Genomic DNA, 24,206 nt, shown 5'->3' on the forward strand with positions numbered 1-24,206 from the left:
TTCCAGAAGGATTTGCCTTCACAACTGTCTCTGACTGTGTTCATGTAACTATTTAAAACAACCAGTGTAAGTATAACAGTGACTTGAGTACAGTAAAGGACAACTTTTTGCACTTATTGGAATTTGTATCCTTCCATTAAATTGGCGTGAAACGGTGCTGACTCAAATGTTCTTGTCTAAATCTTGGCTTTTTTCATCAAGAAAAAGGCAAGTTAAATTAGGGTGACAAATGTAAGTCTAACAGACAACGAATGTTCAGACTGTTTTATAATGTTAAACTTATTATTTGTGACAGATCTCTGTGACGGAAGATGCTGTTGTCACGTTTAAAATTAGGAAGTAACTTTAGAATTAGTTTAGAATTAGTCTGAATCTGGTGTCCAGGCTGCCTGGTGGTGGATGGGATTTGAACTCAGGACTTTCATCTGCCAAAGCTCTTTGCGCTGAGTCAGGCTGTGGAGCAGATCAGCTAAACAGCTCTGATGAAATCTCCTCCCACTCAAACCCTACAGGGTCTCCCGCTTCACTTTGAGGTAAAGGTCTATTATTCAACCCACAATTTAGGGCCCTGTCCCAGGTGGTCTCAATTTCACACCCGAGCCTTCTTTCTCGCCTCTTAGTATTCGCAAGCTGTCCTCCAGCCCGGGTTCCCAAAGCCAGCGGCCCCAACACTCATCTGGGGTTGCACATTCCTGGTTGTGAAATTGTGTCATAGTTTCACAAGGTGTTCTCATTGGGGGAAATTGGTTGAAGGGAACATGAGAACTCTCTGCTTTAGTACTTACAGCTTGATGAGAATCCCCAGTTATCTCAAAGCAAAAATTTAATCAAAATCAAATCTCCAATTGAGCCAAATGTGCTTCTAGTGTTGCCAAGTGATAAGGGTCTAGGTACGTGTCTAGTCACCGTTCCCAAAACTCACTCTGCTCCTTCCTGTTTTGATTCTCCTTTCCTTCCTATTCGGTAGCTTAGGAAGATTTCATGTCTCATCTCTAAGGGTTTCAAAGCACTGATCTTACCTCCTCCCTTCCCCATACTTCTGGGTACATCAGATCAAACTGTCCCAAATCTCCTCCAGAGGCAATATCTACTGAGGATTCCTTGTGAGGCTTCTCACTAGTTACTTTACAGCCTCCAGGAAGAACACAGAATACCTCAGTGTCTTATCTGCCGGGAGTCATCTCTCTCACCCCCAGAGAGGTCTTCACCAACAGATCAATAAAGGAAACGCGTCAGCTGGGTGGCCATGGTTGGGAAGAAGAGGTGAACAAGCTCGGCACGGTCTGTGGAGGTGTCGGCCTTGCTCCCCACGGCCTTCTCTGTTTCAGGTAGGTCCCGAGGGGACCCTATGGAAGGAGCCCTGGTGAAGAGCATTGCTGTGAGGACAGCTGCAACTGAGTCCTTCCTGAAAGAACTGTTTGTATTTTCAGAGGAAAAGCTGAGATTCCTAAGTGCATGTTTCCTTAAATGCAGCCAGGCTCCCTGTGGGCCGAGCCAAAGGCTGGGAGAGCAAACAGCTCCTTCTCCGATGTGCACGGAGGACTTCTCCTAGTGTTTCTCTCGAGTTTCTATGAGGCCTTCTGTTCACATGCATGTCTTGTTGATTGTGAGTTGGAGGAAGAAAAAAGGGGATAGTCCCCTATAATTAGGACTCTAAGAGAGTAGAGTGGTTCCCTCACCCATAAGAGACCTTCATCGGGAAACGGGCAATTTGTCCCTGTGCCATGTGTTATGAACAGTCCTATGGGTTTCCTCTACAGACTTGACAAAATGTCTTTCTTCTCATCATGGATGAAAGCTATTTTCGTGCTTGCCTTGCTATTTCCTCTTCATTCTGGTGAGTAAATTTTTCAGTCCTGGATGAAGCATTTCACATATCTTAGAAAATTTAGGAAACAACTGCTATGGTCTAGGAATGGAGGAGCTTGTTTTATAGGCTTTTTAATACTTAAACTGGCAAAATGAAACAGGTCATGTATACAAATACCCTTTTAAAAATTGCATCAGTGGTTTGCTTTTTCTCCTTTCCCACTTTAGAGGCGTGGAGATAGAGAGGTGTGTTAGAATGAGAGTGGAACTTCGCTTTTTCTCTACCTACAATGAAAGTTATCTCCCTATCTTTAGAGGTGAAGAGGTTTTGAGGGTCAAAGTCCATGACTGCTGAGAACAAAGTGTGGGGAGTAATGGTGTCTTCCAGATCTGGGGTTCTTTGACAATCTGCTTTGTTGTTTGACAGTTCTGAGTAGACCCAAGGCTTTGTGTGAGGGGAGAACGCATCCCTCCCTCTATTTACCCTCTTTAAAGCATAAGGCGGCCCATGAATTTCAGAGTAAAGTAGCTGTAAGGTATTGGATAGATCCCTGATCTTAGACCTGAGTCCTACTTAATTAATTAGTAATTAATTTCTTTATGTTAAGTGACTTTATGCAAGGTATAATGATTGACGTTAAGCAAGGCATTGTCTTCTCTGACAGGGATTTCTCATCTATAAAAATGGAAGAAATAAAGCAGGGTTTGGTGATTACTAAACAATACACAAAATTGTTTTTCACAGAGTGAGGTTAATTGGGAATTATGTTTCCAGATTTGGAGCTATTTTGTGAACTTACCATTTTGCTACCATCCGAAAGGCTCCCCTCATTACTTGCATGGTCTGGAGTAGGTAATTTGCCTGGTATTTTGCTACTAAAAGATGGGGGAACTTCGCACCAGATACTCTGATAGTTTTCCCCTCTTCTTCTTAGTTTTAATCATTTTTGTGTGTTTTATTTGCAGAATCTGGTCTTTCCCGGAAGCAAAAACCTATACCAGCAGTAAGTTAATATTTATTAATTTGGGAATTGAAAAGGTAACACTAGTAATTTTCTTTATATTGTCAGTATTAACACCAAATCTCATCAAACAGGTCGTACAACAGAATGATGCTTCACAAAGTAAAAACAACCAAACAATCTGTGTTATTCTTATACAGAGTTTAAAAAATAGAATCTTCCCACCCATATAAAAACATTTGGGGGCCCACCTGATCAGGTAGTGGTTAAGTTCAGTACTACCCTGCAGTGGCCTGGGATTCGATGGATCAGATCCTGGGTGGGGACCTTCGACGCACCGCTTATCCAGCCATGCTGTGGAAAGCGTCCCACACATATAGTAGAGGAGGATGGGCACAGATGTTAACTCACGGCCAGTCTTCCTCAGCCAACAGAGGAGGATTGGCGGCAGGTGTTAGCTCAGGGCTAATCTTCCTAAAAAAAAGAGAAAAAAAATCATTTAGCATTATAGACAAGGTCACAATATCCCATTATTCAAAACTTCCATTTTCAGGCATAAATCTTGCTGTATACAAGCATTGAATTTGGCTAAGGAGTGTTTAAAGTTTAATTGTTTAGCTTAGCAAAACAAGAAGATTAATACAATTTTTCTACATAAAATTGGATAAAATAATAATTTTCATACATTATGGAGTGGAAGATTACATAGAGGTGAAGCAAATGAGCTATAGTTCTAAACACCTGAATAGATAACGTTCCAAAGATGTTTAAAAGCAGGTCATATAAGAATACACACAAAATTGTTCATTTATGTAAATTCCCAGTACTACCATCACTAAACACATTACATGTATTTCTATATGATTGTATGCACATGTACAAACACTCATATATATGAATCAATACATATGCAGCGATGATCTGAAATCAGAGTATCTAGCAATGAAACTCTTGAGAAAGACAGTGAGATTACAGAAAATTCACTTTTATGATTCTTGTGGTATGAAATAATGGGGGAACTCTGACCCAGGTGTAGGGACATGGCGCAGAGTCGCTCAATTATCAAAACACATTCTACCCTTTGTAGGATTTTTAAAAATAATATTGAGTTTGTAAGAATATATCAATAGTATTTTATGTCGAAGTGTGTTGTGGGTACCTTGATGTTTGTTTTTAAACCTCAATATAGAATATATTCCCTTTTGATGCATGATATTTTGTATTAAGAAGAAAGAATATTTTATTCAGACAGTTTATTATCTGATACATTTTATGTTGTCTCTTTATGTTTAGCCACCAGACTGTGATGTACTTCTAGCAAACCCAGATTTATGTGATGGGCAATATTATCCAATCTGTGCGACCAATAAGAAAACTTATGCCAATCCATGCTTTTTCTGCAGTCAAAAAACGTAAGATTGCAAAATTAAATATTGGCTCTTCAAAAATAATGAAAAGACCATCACAAAATGATAGGAACATCCATATTTCTGATAATGTAGGCTGACTGTGGAAAATTACAATCTCTGTAAAAGCCACAGAAAGACACTTGTGCCCATCCCTTAAGTTCTCGTTTCTAAAAGCAGTTTTGTATTTGACCTCTCATTATAACTCTACGGGATATTCCACCAATGTATAAACCAATTAACTTAATTTAATTATTATGACTTACAAATGGCAGTCTAATGTCCTATAAAAGGTAATTCCAAAGTCCAGAGTTCCAAATTCTAAATGATCATCTCTGTGATGTAACTGCAAACTACAGGGAGCATGACTGAGCCAAATCCTAACTGACTACAGAACTCTGAAATCCATGACAATGGGCCCATTCATGCTGGAAGGGACTCCTCTGCTGGTCCACTTGGGCTCCTGAATTCCATGACAGACTCCTGACCTTCCTCAGAGAGCCAGGCATTCTAGGACATGTCCACCTGCCCTCCCTTCCTATATCCTTCAGTCTAAAGGAGTCTGCAGTCTGCAGTTTTGGCCAACCTTTGTGGCAGCCCATTTTCTCTCACAGGTGTTTCCTCTCATTTAATCCCCTACTTCGCTTCTACTTCTAGAGGACCTCTAAGGCAATCTCTGGTCCTCTCCTCTCTCAGCTCTGGGCGCTTTCCAAGTCTGAGTCAGGACTGAGCATGTAGGGAGAGTCAGGGATCCCAGGTTGTGGGAGGACATGTGCTGGCCTGGGGAGCAGGCAGGACCCAGCTGCTTGTGGCCGTGGAGCACAGCCTCTCTTCTTCTACGTTCAAAGCCTCTTCATTGAGAAGCTCTTAGTGCAACATGCAGGCTATTATAATGTTCTTTTAATAATTTCTTTTTCTTTCTCTGTCTGTTTCTGTCTTTACAGAGGTTATGGTCTAAATTTTGATTTTGTTCATTATGGTGAATGCTGACTCTGCCAGAGCCACACATTCCTATGCCTTTTATTGAAATCCTATTTTGCAGTGGATTCGCCAAGCAACTAAGGTGTTCTCAATCAGAGTTTTAAATTCCCAGATGACCAGACAAATCCTACTGTGGTATACAAGATTGAATATAGGATTTTGAAGAATTTTTCTAGTTCTAAGATGCTGTGATTGAAAGACTTTTATCCTCTATGGTGAATTATCAGTGGCAGTTGAAAAACCATCTTGATTGTATTTGATAATATAAAGCCTAACATAATTTACAATCATGAAAGTTTCAATCAATAAAAGTTAAATAATAGTATCTTTGTTAAAATATCATTTCTTTCATTGGTTGGTTAGTGGGTTAAAACACGCTACTACTTTTGGTAACTATAATTAACGAAATGTTTTCAAAGGTGAACACATAATGCATTACTTCGATGTTTATTAACAGTACAGACACTTGGGTTCTTGTGTATCCTAAGTAATCAAAACCTGTAGGAGGGAGATCTGGGAGCTTGATTTGTAACAAATACAGCAGGTAAAACTATGATCCCAAATGTTAGGCAATATGGACTTTAATTCTAAAACATAGGACATGTGTATAATTGAATGAATTGCAGAGCCCATTCAAAGTTATTGTAAGGCATCTGAGGTTTGGAAGAAAAAGTTATATTACTTTCTTTATCTCTCACAAATCAGTCAAAAGATAGGATGGTAACCCTGGGATGCCAGGCAACTCTTCCTTCTTCAATCTGGGATTTTCATTAGTGGTCCAGGTCCTATGCTTCTCCATTTTTCTCCATCTCTCAGACAAGGAGAAGCCGGCTTTATTTGGGTGGCCATATGCTCACTTAAAGTTTGATTTTAGTGGCAGAAATGTAGATTGACTACTGGAAGAGAAGTATCAATCTGCTACATTTACAATATCAGGCCTGCTGTTCTTTTCACTAAACATCTTCTCCTCTAAAAGAGTGATCTATGTGGGAGGTACTCATTGATTTACATTCTTTAGTATTAATTCTTAATGAAAGCATTCATTAGAATGTACATTTTTAGAGTCACATGATAAAAATGCATTCATTTTCATGTCCATTTTCATTACAGAGAACTCATGAAAAACATTATTCAGTGAATTTTGACAAATTTATACATGTTCTTTTTACTCTTTAAAATGGATGTTAATTTTTTTCTTTTTACTTTTATGCGTAATATTATTAACAAAAAACCCTCCTATGCTTTGAGGTCTGTATTCTGATAGGGAAAGTTTGGTCAGCAAAAGGAAATATCATAACCGTCCTCTAGGAATGATCAGTGTACTGGGGGAAGTTCATATCCATTCGTGAATGGGGATCCACCTCCTTCACGACTATTTCCACACAAGCTTTGTGAGTCAGCCTCCCACATCCCACATGTTATGGAACTTAGTTCTTAGAAGAATCTTTTCGGATAAACATCAGCTCCAAGTTTCAGCTATAATGAAAGTGAGACACAGGAAAGTTAATATTTAAAATCTGACATTTGGTAAGAAAACTAGTGTTTTTAATTGAGATAAAATTAATAAAACTTAAAACTTGATATTTTAAAGCACACAATTATGTATTTTTTAGTATGTGTTTCTTCACAACGTTGTCCAACCATCACCAGTACCTAATTTCAGAACATTCCCATCATCTCTCCCATTCCAAAAACAAAAACAAACAAAACACCACTACTTCCCAATTTCCCATCAACCCGTGGCCACCACTAAACTAATTCTTTTCTCTGTGGATTTGCCTATTCTGGACATTTCATATAAATGGAATCATATGATATGTGTATGACTTTCAAATGAAGCAAATATAAATAGGCATAGATAGATACGTATGGATCTACATCTGTGGTTTGTGGTCTTTTGTGAATGACTTCATTCACTTAGCATATGATTTTCAGGGTTTATCCATGTTGTAGCACGTTCAGTACTTTTTCCTTTTTATGACTGAGAATATTGCATTGTATGGATATAACACCTTTTTTAGGTGTTGATCAGCTCATAGACATTTGGACTGCATCTACTTATTGGCTTTTATCAATAATGCAGCTGTGAACATTCTTGCACCAGTTTTTCTGTGACCATATATTTCCATTTCTCATGGATAAATGTCCAGCAGTGGAAATTTGTGAGGTAACTCTATCTTTCTATCTTTTATGAGGAGATGCTAAAATGCTTTCCACAATGAGTGTTCCATCTTACATTTCCAGCAGGACTGTATGAGGGCTACAGTTTCCTCATATTCTCACCCAAATTCACAAGTTTTCATGTTAAAATACTATATTCACCCTAGAGGGTGTGAACAAGTACTCCATAGCGGTTTGATTTGCATTTCCCTTATGCTGAACAATGTTTCACACCTTTTCATGCTGTTCTTGGCCATTTCTATATCTTCTCTGGGGAAACGTCTATTTAAATCCTTTGCCCACTTTTTGATTCTCTTCTTTATCTTTGTTGTTTTGAGTTGGTAGTTTTCTTTACGTAATGTGGATCCCTGGCACTTATTAGACTTCTCACTAGCAAACGTTTTCTCTTGTTTTTAGGCTGTCTATGTTACTTTCTTGATAGTGTCCTTTGATGCAAAAAAATATTTTAAATGTAATGAATTCCAACTTATCTATTTTTTTCTTTGTTGCTTGTGCTTTTGGTGTTACTTATAACAAATTGCTGCCTAATCCACACTCATGAAGATTTACAGCTAGGTTTCCTTCTAACAGTTTCATAGCATTAGTATTTGCATTTAAATATTTCCTACAGTTTGAGTTAATTTTTGTATCTGGTGAGAATCATGGGTTCAAAGTTATATTTTTGCATGAGGCTATCCATTTGTCATAGTGCCATTTGCTCAAAGACTTTTCATTTAATTTTCTTGGAGCTCTTGTCAAAAAGCAAGGGATTAATCAAGATGGTGCAGCATTAGTGAAAAAATAGCCAAGTAGACGAATGAAACAGAACAGAGATCCCAAAAGCAGACCTCCATCAATATAGTTGACTGTTCTTTGATGAAGCAGCAAAGACAATATAATGCAGCAAGGAGAGTTTTCTCAACAAACGGTGCTGAAGCAACTGAACATCTACATGCAAAAAAGTTAATCGAGACACAGACCTTACACTCCTCACAAAAATTAACTCAAAATGGATCATAGCCTTAGTGTAAAATGTAAAACTGTAAAACTCCTAGAAGATAACATAGGAGAAAACCTAGATGACCTCGGGCATGGTGATGGCATTTTAGACACAATACCACAGGCTTGATCCTTGATAGAAAAGATTGGTAAAATGGATTCATTAAAATTAAAACCTTCTGTTCTGTGAAAGACCATATCAAGAGAACAAGAAGACAAGCCCCAGACTGGGAGAGACATTTGCAAAAGACACCGCTTTTAAAGGACCCTTATCCAAGATATACAAAAAACTCTTAAAAGCCAACAATAAGAAAAGAAATTACCTGATAAAAAATGTGCCAAATACCTTAACAGACACCTCCCCAAAGAAGATATACCGATGGCAGGAAGCATATGAAAAGATATTCCATATCGTATGTCATCAGGGAAATTCAAATTAAAAAAACAATGACATAGTGCTGGCCGGGTAGCATAGTGGTCAAGTTTGCACACTGCACTTCGGTGGCCCATGGTTCATGGGTTTGATCCATGGTGCAGACTGACACATCGCTCATCAAGCCACGCTGTGGCAGCATCTCACGGAAAAGAATAGAGAAAGACGGCAACAGATGTTAGCTCAGGAACAATCATCCTCATCAAAAAAGAAAAAAAAATGAGATACCATTACAGATTTATTAGAATGGCTAAAATCAGGAAGACTAACCACATCATTGTCAGAGCAGATGTGGAGCAACAGGAACTCTCATACACTGCTGATGGGAATGCAAAATGGCATAACTGCTTTGGAAGACAGTTTCGTGGTTTCTTACAAAATTAAATATACTCTTACCATATAATCCAGCAATTGTGCTGCTTGATCTTTAACCAAATGAGTTTTATGTCCACACAAAAACCTTTATTAATGCAGTAGCTTTATTCATAATTGTGAAAACCTGGGAGCAAACAAGATGTCCTTCAGTAGGTGAATGGATAAACTGTGGTACATCCAGACAATGGAATATTATTCAGCCATAAAAAGAAATGAGCTATCAAGCCATAAAATGGCAAGAAGGAAACTCCAGTGCATACTATTAGGTGAAAAAAGCCTATCTGAAAGGTGATAAACTGTATGATTCCAAGTGTATGTCATTCTGGAAAAGGCAAAATTATGGAGACAAATGAAAAAATCAGTGATTGCTAGGGGTAGAGTGCAGGCTGAGGGAGAGACATGAATGGGCAGAGCACAGAGATTTTTAGGGCAGTGAAAATATTCTGTATGACAATATAATGATGGACATATTTCATTAAACTTTTGTTCACACCCATAGAATGTACAACATCAAAAGTGAATCATAGGGTAAACTGTGAACTTCGGATGGTTATGACATGTCAATGCAGATTCATCCTTGGTAAAAAAAAATGTAGCCTTCTGGTGAGTGATGTTATTCATGGGGAAACTATACACCGTGGAGCAGGAAGTGTATGGGAAATCTCTGTACCTCCTCAATCTTGTGGCAAGCCTAAAACTACTCTAAAAAATTTCTCTTGAAAAGTCAATTGAACAATATGAATGAATTTACTTCAACTTTCTATTGCGTCCCATTGTTCCATATGTCTAATACTCATGCCAGTACCACACTGTTTTTCTTTATCACTCTAGATATGTAGTCTGTGTTAAAATTTGAACATGTGAATCCTCCAACTTTGTTCTTCTCTTTCAATACTATGTTGGCTATCCTGGGCCTTTTGCCTCTCCATATGAATTTTAGAATATCAATATTCACAAAATAACGCTAGAATTTGGATTGGGATTGCATCGAATCTACTGGTCAAATTGGGAATAATTGACTCTGGACAATATTGAGTCTTCCTGTTCATGAACATGTAATATCTATCTATTTATGTCGTTCTTCAATTTCATTAATAAGAGTTCTGTAGTTTTCCTCATACAGGTTTTGTACATATTTTGTTTGATTTATACTTAAGTATTTCAATATGCTTGGTGCTAATGTGAATGATATTGTGTTTTTAATTTCAAAATTCACTTGTTCATTGATGATATATAGGAAAGCAATTGACTTTTGCTAACACACTTAGTATTCTGCAACTTTTCTGTAATAACTTATTAGTTCCAGGTGTTATTCTTGTCAATTCTTTTGTATTTTCTATATAGCTGATGATGTCACCTGCAGACAAAGAGAGTTTTATTCCTTCCTTCCCAATTTCTGTGTATTTTATTTCCTTTTCTTGTTTTATTATACTGGCTAGAAATTCCAGTGTGATGTTGAAAAGGAGTGGTGAAAGGAACACCCTAGCCTTGTACCTGATGAGTGGGATAATTTTCTCACCATTAATTATGATCATAACTGTAGGGGTTTTGTAGGCATTCTTTACCAAGTTGAGGAAGGCCCTCTCAATTCTTAGTTTACTGACAGTTTTTGTTGTGAATGAGTGTTTGCTTTTGTCAAATAGTTTTTACTGTAACTTTTGATATGATCGTGTGATGGATTAATTGAGTGTTGAACCATCCTTGCATTCCTGGAATAAATGTCACTTGGTCGTGGAGTATAATTCTTTTTAGACATTGTAGGATGGGTTTGCTAATATTTTGTTATAGGTTTTTGCATGTATGCCAATGAGAGATATGAGTCTGTAGTTTTCTTTTCTTGTGATACCTTTTACTGCTTCTACTGTTAGGGTAATGCTGATCTTATCAAATGAGTTAGGAAGTATTCTCACTGCTCCTATCCTCTGAAAGAGATTGTAGAGAATTGGTATAATTTCTTTCTTTAATGTTTTGTATAATTCGTCAGAGAAAACATCTGGACCTAGTGTTATCTGTTTTGGAAGGCTATTAATTATTGATTCAATTTCTTTAACTGACATACGCCTATTCAGAACATCTATTTCTTTTTGTGTGAATTTTGGCATACTGGTCCTTTCAAGGAATTTTTCCATTCCATCTAGGTTACCAAATTTCTGGGCTGTAAGCTGCTAATAGAATTTTTTTTATTGTCCTTTTGATGCCAGTAGGATCTATAGCAGTCTCCACTTTCATTTCTCATATTAGTAATTTGTGCCCTCTCACTTTTTTCTTAGTCTGGCTAGAGGCTTAACAATTTCATCATCCTTTTCAAAGAGCCAGCTTTTGATTTCATTCATTTTCTCCTTAGGTTTCTTGTTTTCAATTTCATTGATTTCTTCTAATTCTTATTATTTCTTTGCTTCTGCTCACTTTTATGGAAGTTCCTCTTCTTTTCCTAATTTCCCAAGGTGGAAATTAGGATGATTGACTTTACATTCCTCTTTTCAAATACATGCATTCAATGCTAAAAAATTCCTTCTAAGCGCTACTTTTGGTGCGTCCACAATTTTTGAAGGGTTGCATGTTCATTTTTATTTAAAGATATTTTAAAATTTCTCTTGAGACTTCTTTGATCTATGTTTTCTTTAGAAGTGTCTCTCTTACTCTTTCTGTATTTTAGTATTTTCCAGTTATCTTTTTGTTATTGACTTCTAGTATAATTCTACTGTGGCCTGAGAATAGACATTGTATGGTTTTTATTCTTTTAAATTTGTGAAGGTGTGCTTTATGGCCCAGTCTGTGTTCCATCTTGGAGAACATTCCACATGAGCTTAGGAAGAATGTGTATTCTGCTATTGTTGGATGAAGCAATCTAAAGATGTCCATTATATCCACTTGATTGATGGTGTTGTTGAGTTAATCTATGTCCTTACTGATTTTCTGCCTGCTGGAAAAGTCCATTTCTTATTGAGGGGTGTTGAAGTCTCCAATTATGATAGTGGAACCATCTGTTTCTCATTGCAGTTCTGTCAGTATCTCCCTCATTTAGTTTGAACCTCCTTTGTTATGTGCAAACACGTTAAGGATTGTTAGGTGTTTTGAGAGAATTGATTGCTTTACCATCATGTAATGTCCTTCTTCATCCCTGATAACTTACCTCACTTTGAAGTAGACTGTTTCTGAAATTAATATAGCTACTTCTGCTTTTTTTGATTAGTTTGAGCATTGTATAGTTTTCTCCTTCCATTTACTTTTAACCTATATCTAGCTTTAATTGAGAATGAGTTTCTTGTAAACAGCATATGATTGGGTCATGTTTTTAATGCACTCTGATAACCTCTGTTTTTCACTTTTAGACCAAATAAATAATGACTAAATAATAATTTATACCATTGATTATTCAAGTTTATTTAAGTAGACCATTGCTTATTCAAAGGTCATTCATAGGGATTCAAAGTACTATTGATATCATTGCATTAATATCTACAATTTATTGCCCTTGTTCTTTGTTTCTACTTTTGTCTTCCACTCTTTTTCTGCCTTTTGTGGTTTGAATTGACCGCTTTATAGGACTGTTTTCTCTCTTTTCTAAGCATATCAGTTATACGTCTTTTTTACCTTTTTTTTACTAGCTGTGTTGAGGTTTGCCACAAATATTTACAACAACTCTATGCCAATTTTCAAATAAAGCTTTACTAATTCATGGATAGTGTGTGTATGTTATAATAACAAAATAATCCTAATTCCTTCCACCCTCCCCTTGTATCATTGCTGTCATTCATTTCACTCATATATAAGCATTCATAAGCATATATATGTATACTATGTACATAGCATATATAGCTGATATATACATATACCACGTAGCATACCTAACCAAATACATTTTTGGTATTATCACTTTGAACAAACTGTTATCTGTTAGGTCAATTAAGAATAACAATAAAACTTTTTGTTTCATCCTTGCTTGTTCTTTCTTCAATGTTCTTTCTTTCTTTATGTAGATCTGAACTTCTGACCTACATTATTTTCTTTCTCTCTAAAGAACTTCTTTTAACATTTCTTGTAATTCAAGTTTAATGTTGACAAATCCCCCCAGTTTTTGTCAGAGAAAGTCTTTATTTCTCTTTTACTTTTTTAATTTTATTTTTTATTAATGTTATGATAGATTACAACCTTGTGAGATTTCAGTTGTACATTTTTGTTAGTCATGTTGTGGGTACACCACTTCCCCCTTTGTGCCCTCCCCCTACCCCCCTTTTTCCCTGGTAACCACCGATCAGATCTCCTTGTCAATATGTTAACTTCCACCTATGAGTGGAGTCATATAGAGTTCGTCTTTCTCTGACTGGCTTATTTCGCTTAACATAATACCCTCGAGGTCCATCCACATTGCTGCGAATGGGCCAATTTTGTCTTTTTTTATGGCTGAGTAGTATTCCATTGTGTATATATACCATATCTTCTTTATCCAATCATCAGTTTCTGGGCATGTAGGTTGGTTCCACGTCTTGGCTATTGTAAATAATGCTGCCATGAACATAGGGGTGCAAGGAACTCTTGGGATTTCTGATTTCAGGTTCTTAGGATAGATACCCAGTAATGGGATGGCTGGGTCATAGGGTATTTCTATTTTTAACTTTTTGAGAAATCTCAATACTGTTTTCCATAGTGGCTGTACCAGTTTGCATTCCCACCAACAGTGTATGAGGGTTCCTTTTTCTCCACAACCTCTCCAACATTTGTCACTCTTGGTTTTGGATGTTTTTGCCAATCTAATGAGTGTAAGGTGATATCTTAGTGTAGTTTGATTTGCATTTCCCTGATGATTAGCGATGATGAACATCTTTTCATGTGTCTATTGGCCATATTTATATCTTCTTTTGAGAAATGTCTGTTCATGTCCTCTGCCCATTTTTTGATCGGGTTGTTAGTTTTTTTGTTGTTAAGCTGTGTGAGTTCTTTGTATATTATGGAGATTAACCCTTTGTTGGATAAGTGGCTTGTAAATATTTTTTCCCAATTAGTGAGCTGTTTTTTTGTTTCAATCCTGTTTTCCCTTGCCTTGAAGAAGCTCTTTAGTCTGATGAAGTCTCATTTGTTTATTCTTTCTATTGTTTCCCTCAACTGAGGAGTTATAGGGTCCGAAAAGATTCTTTTGAAACTGATGTCAAAGAGTGTACTGCCTATATTCTCTTCTAGAAGACTTATTGTTTCCGGCCTAATCTTTAGGTCTTTTATCCATTTTGAGTTTATTTTGGTGTGTGGTGAAAAAGAATGGTCAATTTTCAATCTTTTGCATGTGGCTGTCCAGTTTTCCCAGCTCCATTTGTTGAAGAGACTTTCTTTTCTCCATTGTAGGCCCTCTGCTCCTTTGTTGAAGATTAGCTGTCCATAGACGTGTGGTTTTATCTCTGGGCTTTCAATTCTGTTCCATTGATCTGTGGACCTGTTTTTGTACCAGTACCATGCTGTTTTGATCACTGTAGCTTTGTAGTATGTTTTGAAATCGGGGATTGTGATTCTGCCAGCTTTGTTTTTCTTGCTCAGGATTGCTTTAGCAATTCGCGGTCTTTTGTTGCCCCATATGAATTTTAGGATTCTTTGTTCAATTTCTGTGAAGAATGTTCTTGGGATTCTGATTGGGATAGCATTGAATCTGTAGATTGCTTTAGGTAGTATGGACATTTTAACTATGTTTATTCTTCCAATCCATGTGCATGGAATGTCTTTCCATCTCTTTATGTCGTCGTCAATTTCTTTCAAGAAAGTCTTGTAGTTTTCATTGTATAGATCCTTCATTTCCTTGGTTAAGTTTATCCCAAGGTATTTTATTCTTTTAGTTGCGATTGTGAATGGGATTGAGTTCTTGAGTTCTTTTTCTGTTAGTTCATTGTTAGTGTATAGAAAGGCTACTGATTTATGTATGTTGATTTTATACCCTGCTACTTTGCTGTAGTTGTTCATTATTTCTAATAGTTTTTCTATGGATTCTTTGGGGTTTTCTATATATAAGATCATGTCATCTGCAAACAGCGAGAGTTTTACTTCTTCACTGCCTGTTTCGATTCCTTTTATTTCTTTTTCCTGCCAAATTGCTCTGGCCAACACCTCCAGTACTATGTTGAATAGGAGTGGTGAAAGTGGGCACCCTTGTCTTGTTCCTGTCCTCAGAGGGATAGCCTTCAGTTTTTGTCCATTAAGTATGATGTTGGCTGTGGGTTTGTCATATATGGCCTTTATTATGTTTAGGTACTTTACTTCTATACCCATTTTATTGAGGGTTTTTATCATAAATGGATGTTGGATCTTGTCAAATGATTTCTCTGCATCTATTGAGATGATCATGTGGTTTTTGCTTTTCATTTTGTTGATGTAGTGTATCACGTTGATTGACTTGTGGATGTTGAACCATCCCTGTGTCCCTGGTATAAATCCCACTTGATCATGGTGTATAATCTTTTTGATGTATTGCTGTATTGGGTTTGTCAAAATTTTGTTGAGGATTTTTGCATCTATGTTCATCAGTGATATTGGCCTGTAGTTGTCCTTGTCAGGTTTTGGGATCAGAGTGATGTTGGCTTCATAGAATGTGTTAGGGAGTACTCCATCTTCCTCAATTTTCTGGAATAGTTTGAGAAGAATAGGTATTAAGTCTTCTTTGAATGTTTGGTAGAATTCTCCAGAGAAACCGTCTGGTCCTGGACTCTTATTTTTGGGGAGGTTTTTTGATTACCGTTTCTATTTCCTTACTTGTGATTGGCCTATTCAGATTCTCCATTTCTTCCTGATTCAGTTTGGGGAGGTTGTAGGAGTCTAGGAAGTTGTCCATTTCTTATAGGTTGTTCAATTTGTTGGCATATACTCTCTTTTAATTTTGAAGGATAATTTTGCAAGATACAGAATTCTAGGTTGGTGATTCTTTCTCATAACACTTTCATTCCTCTCTCTTTTGATTGCATGGTTTCTGAGGATAGGGCAGATGTAATTCTTATGTTTGTTCCACTATATGTAATGTAAGGGCATTTTTTCCGGCTTTAGAACTTTATCTTTGATCTGTTGTTTGAAAATAATATGCCTACGTGTGTATAATATGCCTATTTATATATATAGTATATATATAATATTTATCTGATTAATCTTCTCTAAGCTTTCAGAATCTGTGGTTTCATGTCAGGCATTATTTTAGGAAAATTCTTAGTCATTGCTATTTCAAATATTTCTTGTGTGCCTTTCTTTCTTTCTCCTCCTTCTGATATTGTCATGTGTACGTTAGAACTTTTGTATATATCCCATAGTCCTTGGATATTCATGTTCCTCTTTTTTAGTCTTTGTTCTCATTACTTTTCAGTTTTGGAGACTTTTACTGATATATCCTCTAGCTCAGAATTTCCTTCCTTAGCCATGTGAATCTACCAATATGTTCATCAAAGACATTCTTCATTTATGTTAGAATATTTCTATCTCTAGCCTTTCTTTCTAGTTCTTTCTCTGAATTTCCCTCTATCTGCTAACATTGTCCATCTGTTCTTGAATCAGGGTCCTTAGCATTTTAATCATATTTGTTTTAAATTCCTGGTCTGATAATTCAAATGTCAGTGCCACGTCTGGTTGTGATGCCTGTTCTGTCTCTTCAAATGGTCTTTTTTTTTGCCTTTTGGTATGCCTTGTGATGTTCTTGTGATAGCTGGACATGATGTACCACATAAAAGTAACTGCTGCAAATTGGTCTTTAGTAATGTCATGGTAAGATGTGGAGAAAGGAGCAGCATTCTATGGTCCTATAGTTAGGTCTCAGACTTTTAGTGAGCGTATGCCTTTGGACCGTGAACTTCACAAGCGTTTCTCAGTATTTCCTCTTCCTTTACATGGGACTGGATGTCTGGCATGGGTTAGAGTTGGTTCTCTCACCATCTCTCTCAAGTTAGTTAGGCTCTGCTAACATCCTCAGCTGAGGCTCTGGTTAACTAGTTTCTCCTGAGGGCAGACCTTGTTAAGAAGAACAGAGTACTCTAGTGTATTTCTAAATGGTTCCTTTTCTCATCTTCCTGCTGGAAGCATGAGGAGATTCTTCTCCAGTATTTACTATTGGAACTTGGTGGAGCTCCTGGAGGTACATCTCACAATATTGTGGGGGCGTCCCTATGACTGGGTCCCCTGTAGTTTTGAACTCTTAGACTTGTCCACACGGAGCCTCCCTCAGTCCATCAATTACAGGTCAGGATTTCTTCCTCAGGCTGTTTTGTGTGCTGGTTTCTGCTTGTGAGTGTCTGCTCCAGAAGCGCGAGTGCCTGCGGTCACCTGTCTGTTTCTCCAGTCTTGGGGGCAGCAATCTTCCCCATGCCCCACCTCTCTTATGGATCTAAAAAGAGTTATTGATTATTCAGTCTTCAGCTTTTTACTTGTTGTTAGGATGAGTGGTGACTTCCTAGCTCCTTACGTACGGAAGCAGAAAGTGGAAGTCTACCAATGTCTTTTCCAAGTTGGTTTCTAGCTGTGAGAATGCTAGGATGAAATAGAAAAGTTTATCTAGTTTTTTTAGGTCTTGATATGATTTTTACCATACGGGAAAAAGGGTCCTCCATAAGGGTTGTAGTAGTTTGCATTCCTGTTAACAATTATGAGAGGGCCTTGGTCTCCACAGCCTTTCCAACAGAATGTGCCTTCAAGGTTTTTTAATTTCTTCAGATCTTGGATGGAGAGTGCAGATTTTTATTTGTATTTTTCTCAGTATACATGAAATTGAACATCTTTTGTACATTTATCAATATTTTACATTCATTATTGATATTGTAACTTGCTTATGGTGTCTGTCTGCCATGCAAATCTTTAGAAAAATTTCATTTTTGTCTGGTAATTACTCTTCTATTTCTACCTTTGAAAATCTCATAGCTCTCTGCGTTAGTTTTTTTTTTTTTTTTAATTTTTCTATTTAGTGTCTGCCTTGCCAGTGTTTCATGGTATCTTTTCCATCTGATCTATTCTGTATACACAATCAGTGAAGTCACTATACTCTCTTCTCTATCTTTTCTTTCTTTGATTTATAAATTCCTCTTTTTTTACTTTTTCATAGTATGTAAAATTTATATATTCTTTCATATTTTCTCCTCCTGATTTTTAGTATCCAATAAAAATTAAACATATTAAATGCTCACAATCAGTCCTTTGACAAGTTTTCCCAATAATCTCTTATTTTGACTCCAGGAGTTGATTCTCAATTCTCTTCTTCTTATACAAGTCTTGCATAGATGAAGACAACTATTTTCCGTATGCTTTTGTGGACGCTGTTGGCTGCTAGCGGCGGTTTTACGGTGTTCCTAGTGGAAGAGCGCCCTCTTCTGTCAGTAGAGCAAATTGTGGTTACTTCTAGGAGGTGATGTGTGGGGGTTTGCGTGCGCCCCCGCATGTGTGTGCGTGTGTTCTGATTTAATACTGTTTAGTTCTCTTTCGTATTGCATTATTATTCTAAAGATCCCCCATTTGCTTCTTTTATTCAGTATGCTGTCTCTGAAGGATGCCTGTGTCCACCTGACTGTTCCTAATTTTTTATTTTCTTTTCACTGAGAAGTGATACCTTTTGAGACTTCAACCTTGACACTCACCTACTTTTAATTTTCTTCCCTGTAAACATGTCCTTTTCTACTGGGTCTTTTAGATTTTTTTTGCAGGAATGATGGGCTTTCTCTTTTTCAGGAGATTTTAGCTCAGTCTTAGGTTCCCAGTTCCCTTCTCTCTTTTTTCTTCTATGGCCTCTCTTCCACCCCGTGCTCTCCCTCCACAAACTTGCTCTTTGCGAGAAGACTTGCTCGTTGCTCCTTGCCTGCGCTGAGAGTTCACAGAATAATCCTCCTAAAATTTGATGATATCTTTGTACATACAGGAAAAGTGAAGTTAGTGTTTTTTTCAGTCCTCTAATTATGCTGAGTACAAATGATTGATGTAGTTTTATTAGATCTTCTTGTTAATTACTATAGTGTTAGGATGATTCACAGAAAGCTTTAGCCCATTAACTTTGTGCTACCTGGAAATCAATGCATTTTTTAAAATATCGTTTTAGTCACTGCTGATGGTGTATGTTTCTTAAAAAATAAACTTACTGAAGCATATTTTATTTACCGTGTAACTTACTCAATAAAAATGTAGACTCCAAGAATTTTTTTAATTTAAATTTACCAAGTAGTGAAACAATCACCATAATTCAATTTTAGAACATTTTTATCAACACAAGGAGATTCCAAATGCCCGTTTACTGTTAATTACCATTTGCCACACCTCACACTCCATCGAACCACTAACTTACTTTCTGCCTCTATAATTTTGCCTTTTCCAGGCATTTCATATAAACAGAATCATTCAATATGTCGCCTTTGTTACTGGCTTCTTTCACTTTGTATAAATATTTTCAAGGTTCATCCATGTTTTAGCTCTTATAAGGAATTCATTTCTTTTTACTGTTGAATAATATTCCATTGATTGACATACCACGTTTATTTATCCATCCATTCATCAACTGTCAGACATTTGGCTTGTTTCCACTTTTTTTTTTTCAGGAAGATTAGCTCCGAGCTAACATCTGCTGCCAATCCTCCTCCTTTTGCTGAGAAAGATTGGCCCTGAGCTCACATCTGTGCCCATCTCCCTCTATTTTATATGTGGGTCGCCTGCCACAGCATGGCTTGGTGAGCAGTGTGTAGGACCGCACCCAGGATACTCCCAGGTAAACGATGGGCTGCTAAAGCAGAACACAGGAACTTAACTGCTTTGTCACTGGGTTAGCTCTGAGTTGTTTCCACTTTTTGACTATTATGAATATATTTAAGGATCCCACTGCCTTTTAACTAGGAGAATTATATTTAGGAATCCACACCTACACACATTACAAGAGAACTACAAATCAATAAATACAAAAAAGTGGCCTTAAGATCAGTCAGAACGAAACAACGATTATTAGACTATCATCTGACTCAAACTTTTACGATGGAACATCATGTCACTCTCAAACATAGATCCAAAAATCCTAAATAAAATCTTTTCTTGCAAAATAGGGCTGTGTATAAAAGTGCGCCAAATTATGACAATTTCTTTTACTAGCAATCTATGATTAATTTAGATTAGATATACATTGGTTTACCATACCAATGTGTTAAAATTTTGAAAATTATCTTATTTCAATAAAAAATTATAAAAGCTTTCAATGAAAGTAATCTATACTTGCCATATGAAATCAGAATGAGTTAAAATGATTCTGCATATAAATTTCAAAAATATCCCAAATTAAGTAATACGTAGTTTTATGAGTAATTACATACGTGATAAACTATGAAGAAAAGCAAGTGAATAATAAATAGAAAAATGAATTGAATGATTCCCTCTGAGTTGGGAGGTGGATGTAAATTAAGGGAAGAATCTGATAGGGAGGCCTACAAAGATTCAGGAAGTGTTTTATTTTTTAACTTGGTTTCTGTTTAAAGGGATGTTTGCTTTGTTATGGACCTATAATAAAGCCATATAAATTATTTATCATAGTTTTTATGTTTGACATTTCATAATAACATAATAAGAATGTCATTTTCAGTTGTGTCCTCTCTGATTATTTCTTTGTCGTCTGCGTTTTACACACTGATTGTAAGAAATACACAGGCCCCCATGTGGCTGCAACAGGAGACACAGTCCAGTCTGTGCATCCAATGGCATCGCCTCTGGTCATATCGTGTGTTTTCAGGGCATGTAGGAGAGAGGAAAATAGTGAACATTTGCTCTTTTGACTTATGGAAATAGTGTCAGTATACCAGCAACTACTGTTTTGCTCTTAATCTAGTAATCATATACACAGTACACAACTGCTCTATTTCTGTTAAACTAGAGAAAATATCCTCAAACTTTACCCTGGAACCTGCACTTCTGTTAGCTTTAGTTGTATGAGCTAATCCTGACTTGTTTGCAAATACTGAAATCAATTAACAGTGTTTAATTTAATATAACTTTTATAATTACGGGCGTATGTTGGAGATATTGCAGGTTTGGTTCCAGACCACCACAATAAGGCAAAAATTACAATAAAGGGGGTCATGCAAAATTTTTGCTTTCCCAGTGCATAGGAAAGTTATGTTTACACACTATTGTATTTTATAGTGTACAATAGCATTATGTCTAAAAAAACAATGTACATCCCTTAATTAAAAATACTTTATTGCTGGGGCTGGCCTAGTAGTGTAGTGGTTAAGTTCGTGGGCTCTGATTTGGTACCCCATGGTACATGGGTTTGTAGGTTCGAATCCTGGGCACAGACCCAGCACCACTCATCAAGCCGCACTGTGGTGGCACCCCACATAAAATAGGGGAAGACTGGCACAGATGTTAGCTCGGCGACAGTCTTCCTCAAGCAAAAAGAGGAAGATTGGCAACAGAAATTAGCTCAGGGACAATCTTCCCTACACACACGCACACGCACACACACACAGAAAATACTTTATTGCTAAAAAATGGTAACCATCCTCCGAGCCTCCAGGGAATTCTTATCTTTTTGATGGAAGAGAGTCAGGCCCCAGTGTCAATGGCTGCTGACTGATCAGGGTGGTGGTCACTGAGGGTTAGGGTGGCTGTGCCAATTTCTTTTCTTTTTTCTTTTTAAAGATTGGCACCTGAGCTAACAACTATTGCCAATCTTCTTTCCTTGTTTTTTCTTTTTTTCTGCTTTTTCTCCCCAAATCCCCCCCCCCCCCCCCCCCCCCCCGTATATATATATATATATTTTCTAGTTGTGGGTCCTTCTAGTTGTGATATGTGGGACACTGCCACAGCATGGCCTGAGGAGTGGTGCCATGTCTGGGCCAAGGATCAGAAATGGCAAAACCCTGGGCCACTGAAGCAGAGGACAAGAACTTAACCACTCAGCCATGGGGCCAGCCCCAGCAATTTCTTAAAATAAGATAACAATGAAGTTTGCCACATCAATTGACTCTTCCTTTCACGAATGATATCTCTGTAGCATGTGATGGTGTTTCAAAGCATTTTAAGCGCAAGAGAACTTCTTTCAAAATTGGAGTCGATCTTCTCCAACCCTGCTGCTGTTTTATCAACTAAGTTTACGTAATATTCCAAATCTTTTGTCAGTTCAACAGTTTTCACAGCATCTTCATCAGGAATACATTCCATCTTAAGAAACCTCTTTTTTCGCTCAACCATAAGAAGCAACTCCTCATCTATTAAAGTTTTATCTTGAGATCGCAGCATGTCAGTCACTTCTTCAGGCTCCACTTCTCATTCTAGTTCTCGTCCTATTTCTACCACATCGGCAGCTACTTCCTCCACTGAAGTCTTGAACCCCTCAAAGTCATCCAGGAGGGTATGAATGAATTTCATCCACTTCTGTTATTGTTGATATTTTGACTTCTTCCCGTGAATCATGAATGTTCTTAACAGCATCTAGAATGGTGAATCCTTTCTAGAAGCTTATCAATTTACTTTGCCCAGATCCCTCAGAGGAATCACCATCTATAACAGCTATAGCCTTACTAAATGTATTTCTTGGAAGTCAAAATTGTTCCTTCTTACATAGGGTGTAGAATAAAAGTTGTGTTGGCAGGCAAAACTGAACATTAACGTCATGCACATCTCCATCAGAGCTCTTGGGTGACCAGGTGCATTGTCCATGAGCAGTAATATTTTGAAAGGAATCTTTTTTTCTGAGCAGCACGTTTTAACAGTGGGCTTAAAATATTTAGAAAGCCATGTTGTAAACAGATGTGCTGTCATCCAGGCTTTGATGCTCCTTTTACAGAGCACAGGCTGAGTAGATTTACCATCATTCTTAAGGACCTAGGATGTTCAGAATGGTAAATGAGCATTGGCTTCTACTTAAAGTCACCAGCTGCATTAGACTCTAACAAGAGATTCAGCCTGTCCTTTGAAGCTTTGAAGAAAGGCAGTGACTTTTCTCTCGCTATGAAAGTCTGAGATGACATCTTTTTCGAATATGACTGTTTTGTCTACATTGAAAATCTGCTGTTTAGTGTAGCCACCTTAATTAATGATCTTAGCTAGATCTTCTGCATAACTTGTTGCAGCTTCTACCTCAGCATCTGCTGCTTTACCTGTACTTTTATGTTGTTGTGACAGCTTCTGTCCTTAAACCTCATAAACCAACCTCTGCTAGCTTCAAAATTTTCTTCTGCAGCTTCTTCACCTCTCTCAGCCTTCAAAGAATTGAAGAGAGTTAGGACCCGGTTCTGGTTTAGGTGTTGGCTTAAGGGAATGTTGTGGCTGGTTTGATTTTCTATCCAGACCACTAAAACTTTCTCTACATCAGCAATAAGGCTGTTTTGTTCTCTTATCATTCATATGTTCGCTGAAGTGGCACTTTTAATTTCCTTCAATAAATTTCCTTTGCATTCACAACTTGGCATATAATTTGGTACAAAAGCCCTAGCTTTCTGCCTATCCTGGCTTTCAACAGGCCTTCCTCAGTAAGATTAATAATTTCTAGCTTTTGATTGAAAGTGAGAAACATGAGACTCTTCCTTTAACTTGAACACTTAGAGGCCATTGTAGGATTATTAATTGGCCTAATTTCAAGATTGTTGTGTCTAAGGGAATGGGGAGGCCCAAGGACAGGGAGAGACACAGGGGGTCAGCTGGTCGGTAGAGCAATCAAGACTCACAAAATTTATTGATAAAAGTTTGCTGTCACATATGGGCGTAGCTCATGGCACCCCTAAACAATTACAACAGTAACAGCAAAGGTCACTGATCACAGATCACCATAGGAAATAAATAATAATGAAAAAGTTTGAAATATTGTGAGAATCACCAAAATGTGACAGAGACATGCAGTAAGCAAATGCTATTGGAAAAATGGTGCCGATAGACTTGGTTGACGCAGGGCTGCCCCGCACCTCCAATATGTACACATGCAGGATCTGCAAAGTGTAATAAAGTGAAGTGCAACAAAGTGAGTTATGCGTATATCATTCCTATATAACTCTCTTCCCTTTTCGTCCTCTTTGTGCTCTTATTGTTATATATATTTACGTATGTAAGTGTAATATGTGTTAAACTCCACAATATGTCATTATAATTGTTACCATACTTTCTACATTTCTATAA

General features: G+C 37.2%; 1 protein-coding gene across 1 annotated transcript in view; it reads right to left on the reverse strand.

Annotated features, from left to right (window-relative positions):
- Nucleotides 1-1,215: 1,215 nt before the first annotated feature.
- The window catches only part of MARCOL (MARCO like), a 158,583-nt gene continuing 135,592 nt past the window's right edge, over nt 1,216-24,206 (reverse strand). The window contains 1 exon segment of the mRNA XM_046667774.1: nt 1,216-1,414. Coding sequence (XP_046523730.1) covers nt 1,216-1,414 — 199 coding nt within the window.

The sequence above is a fragment of the Equus quagga genome, chromosome 7 (genome assembly GCF_021613505.1).
Source record: "Equus quagga isolate Etosha38 chromosome 7, UCLA_HA_Equagga_1.0, whole genome shotgun sequence".
Classification (NCBI taxonomy): Eukaryota; Metazoa; Chordata; class Mammalia; order Perissodactyla; family Equidae; genus Equus; species Equus quagga.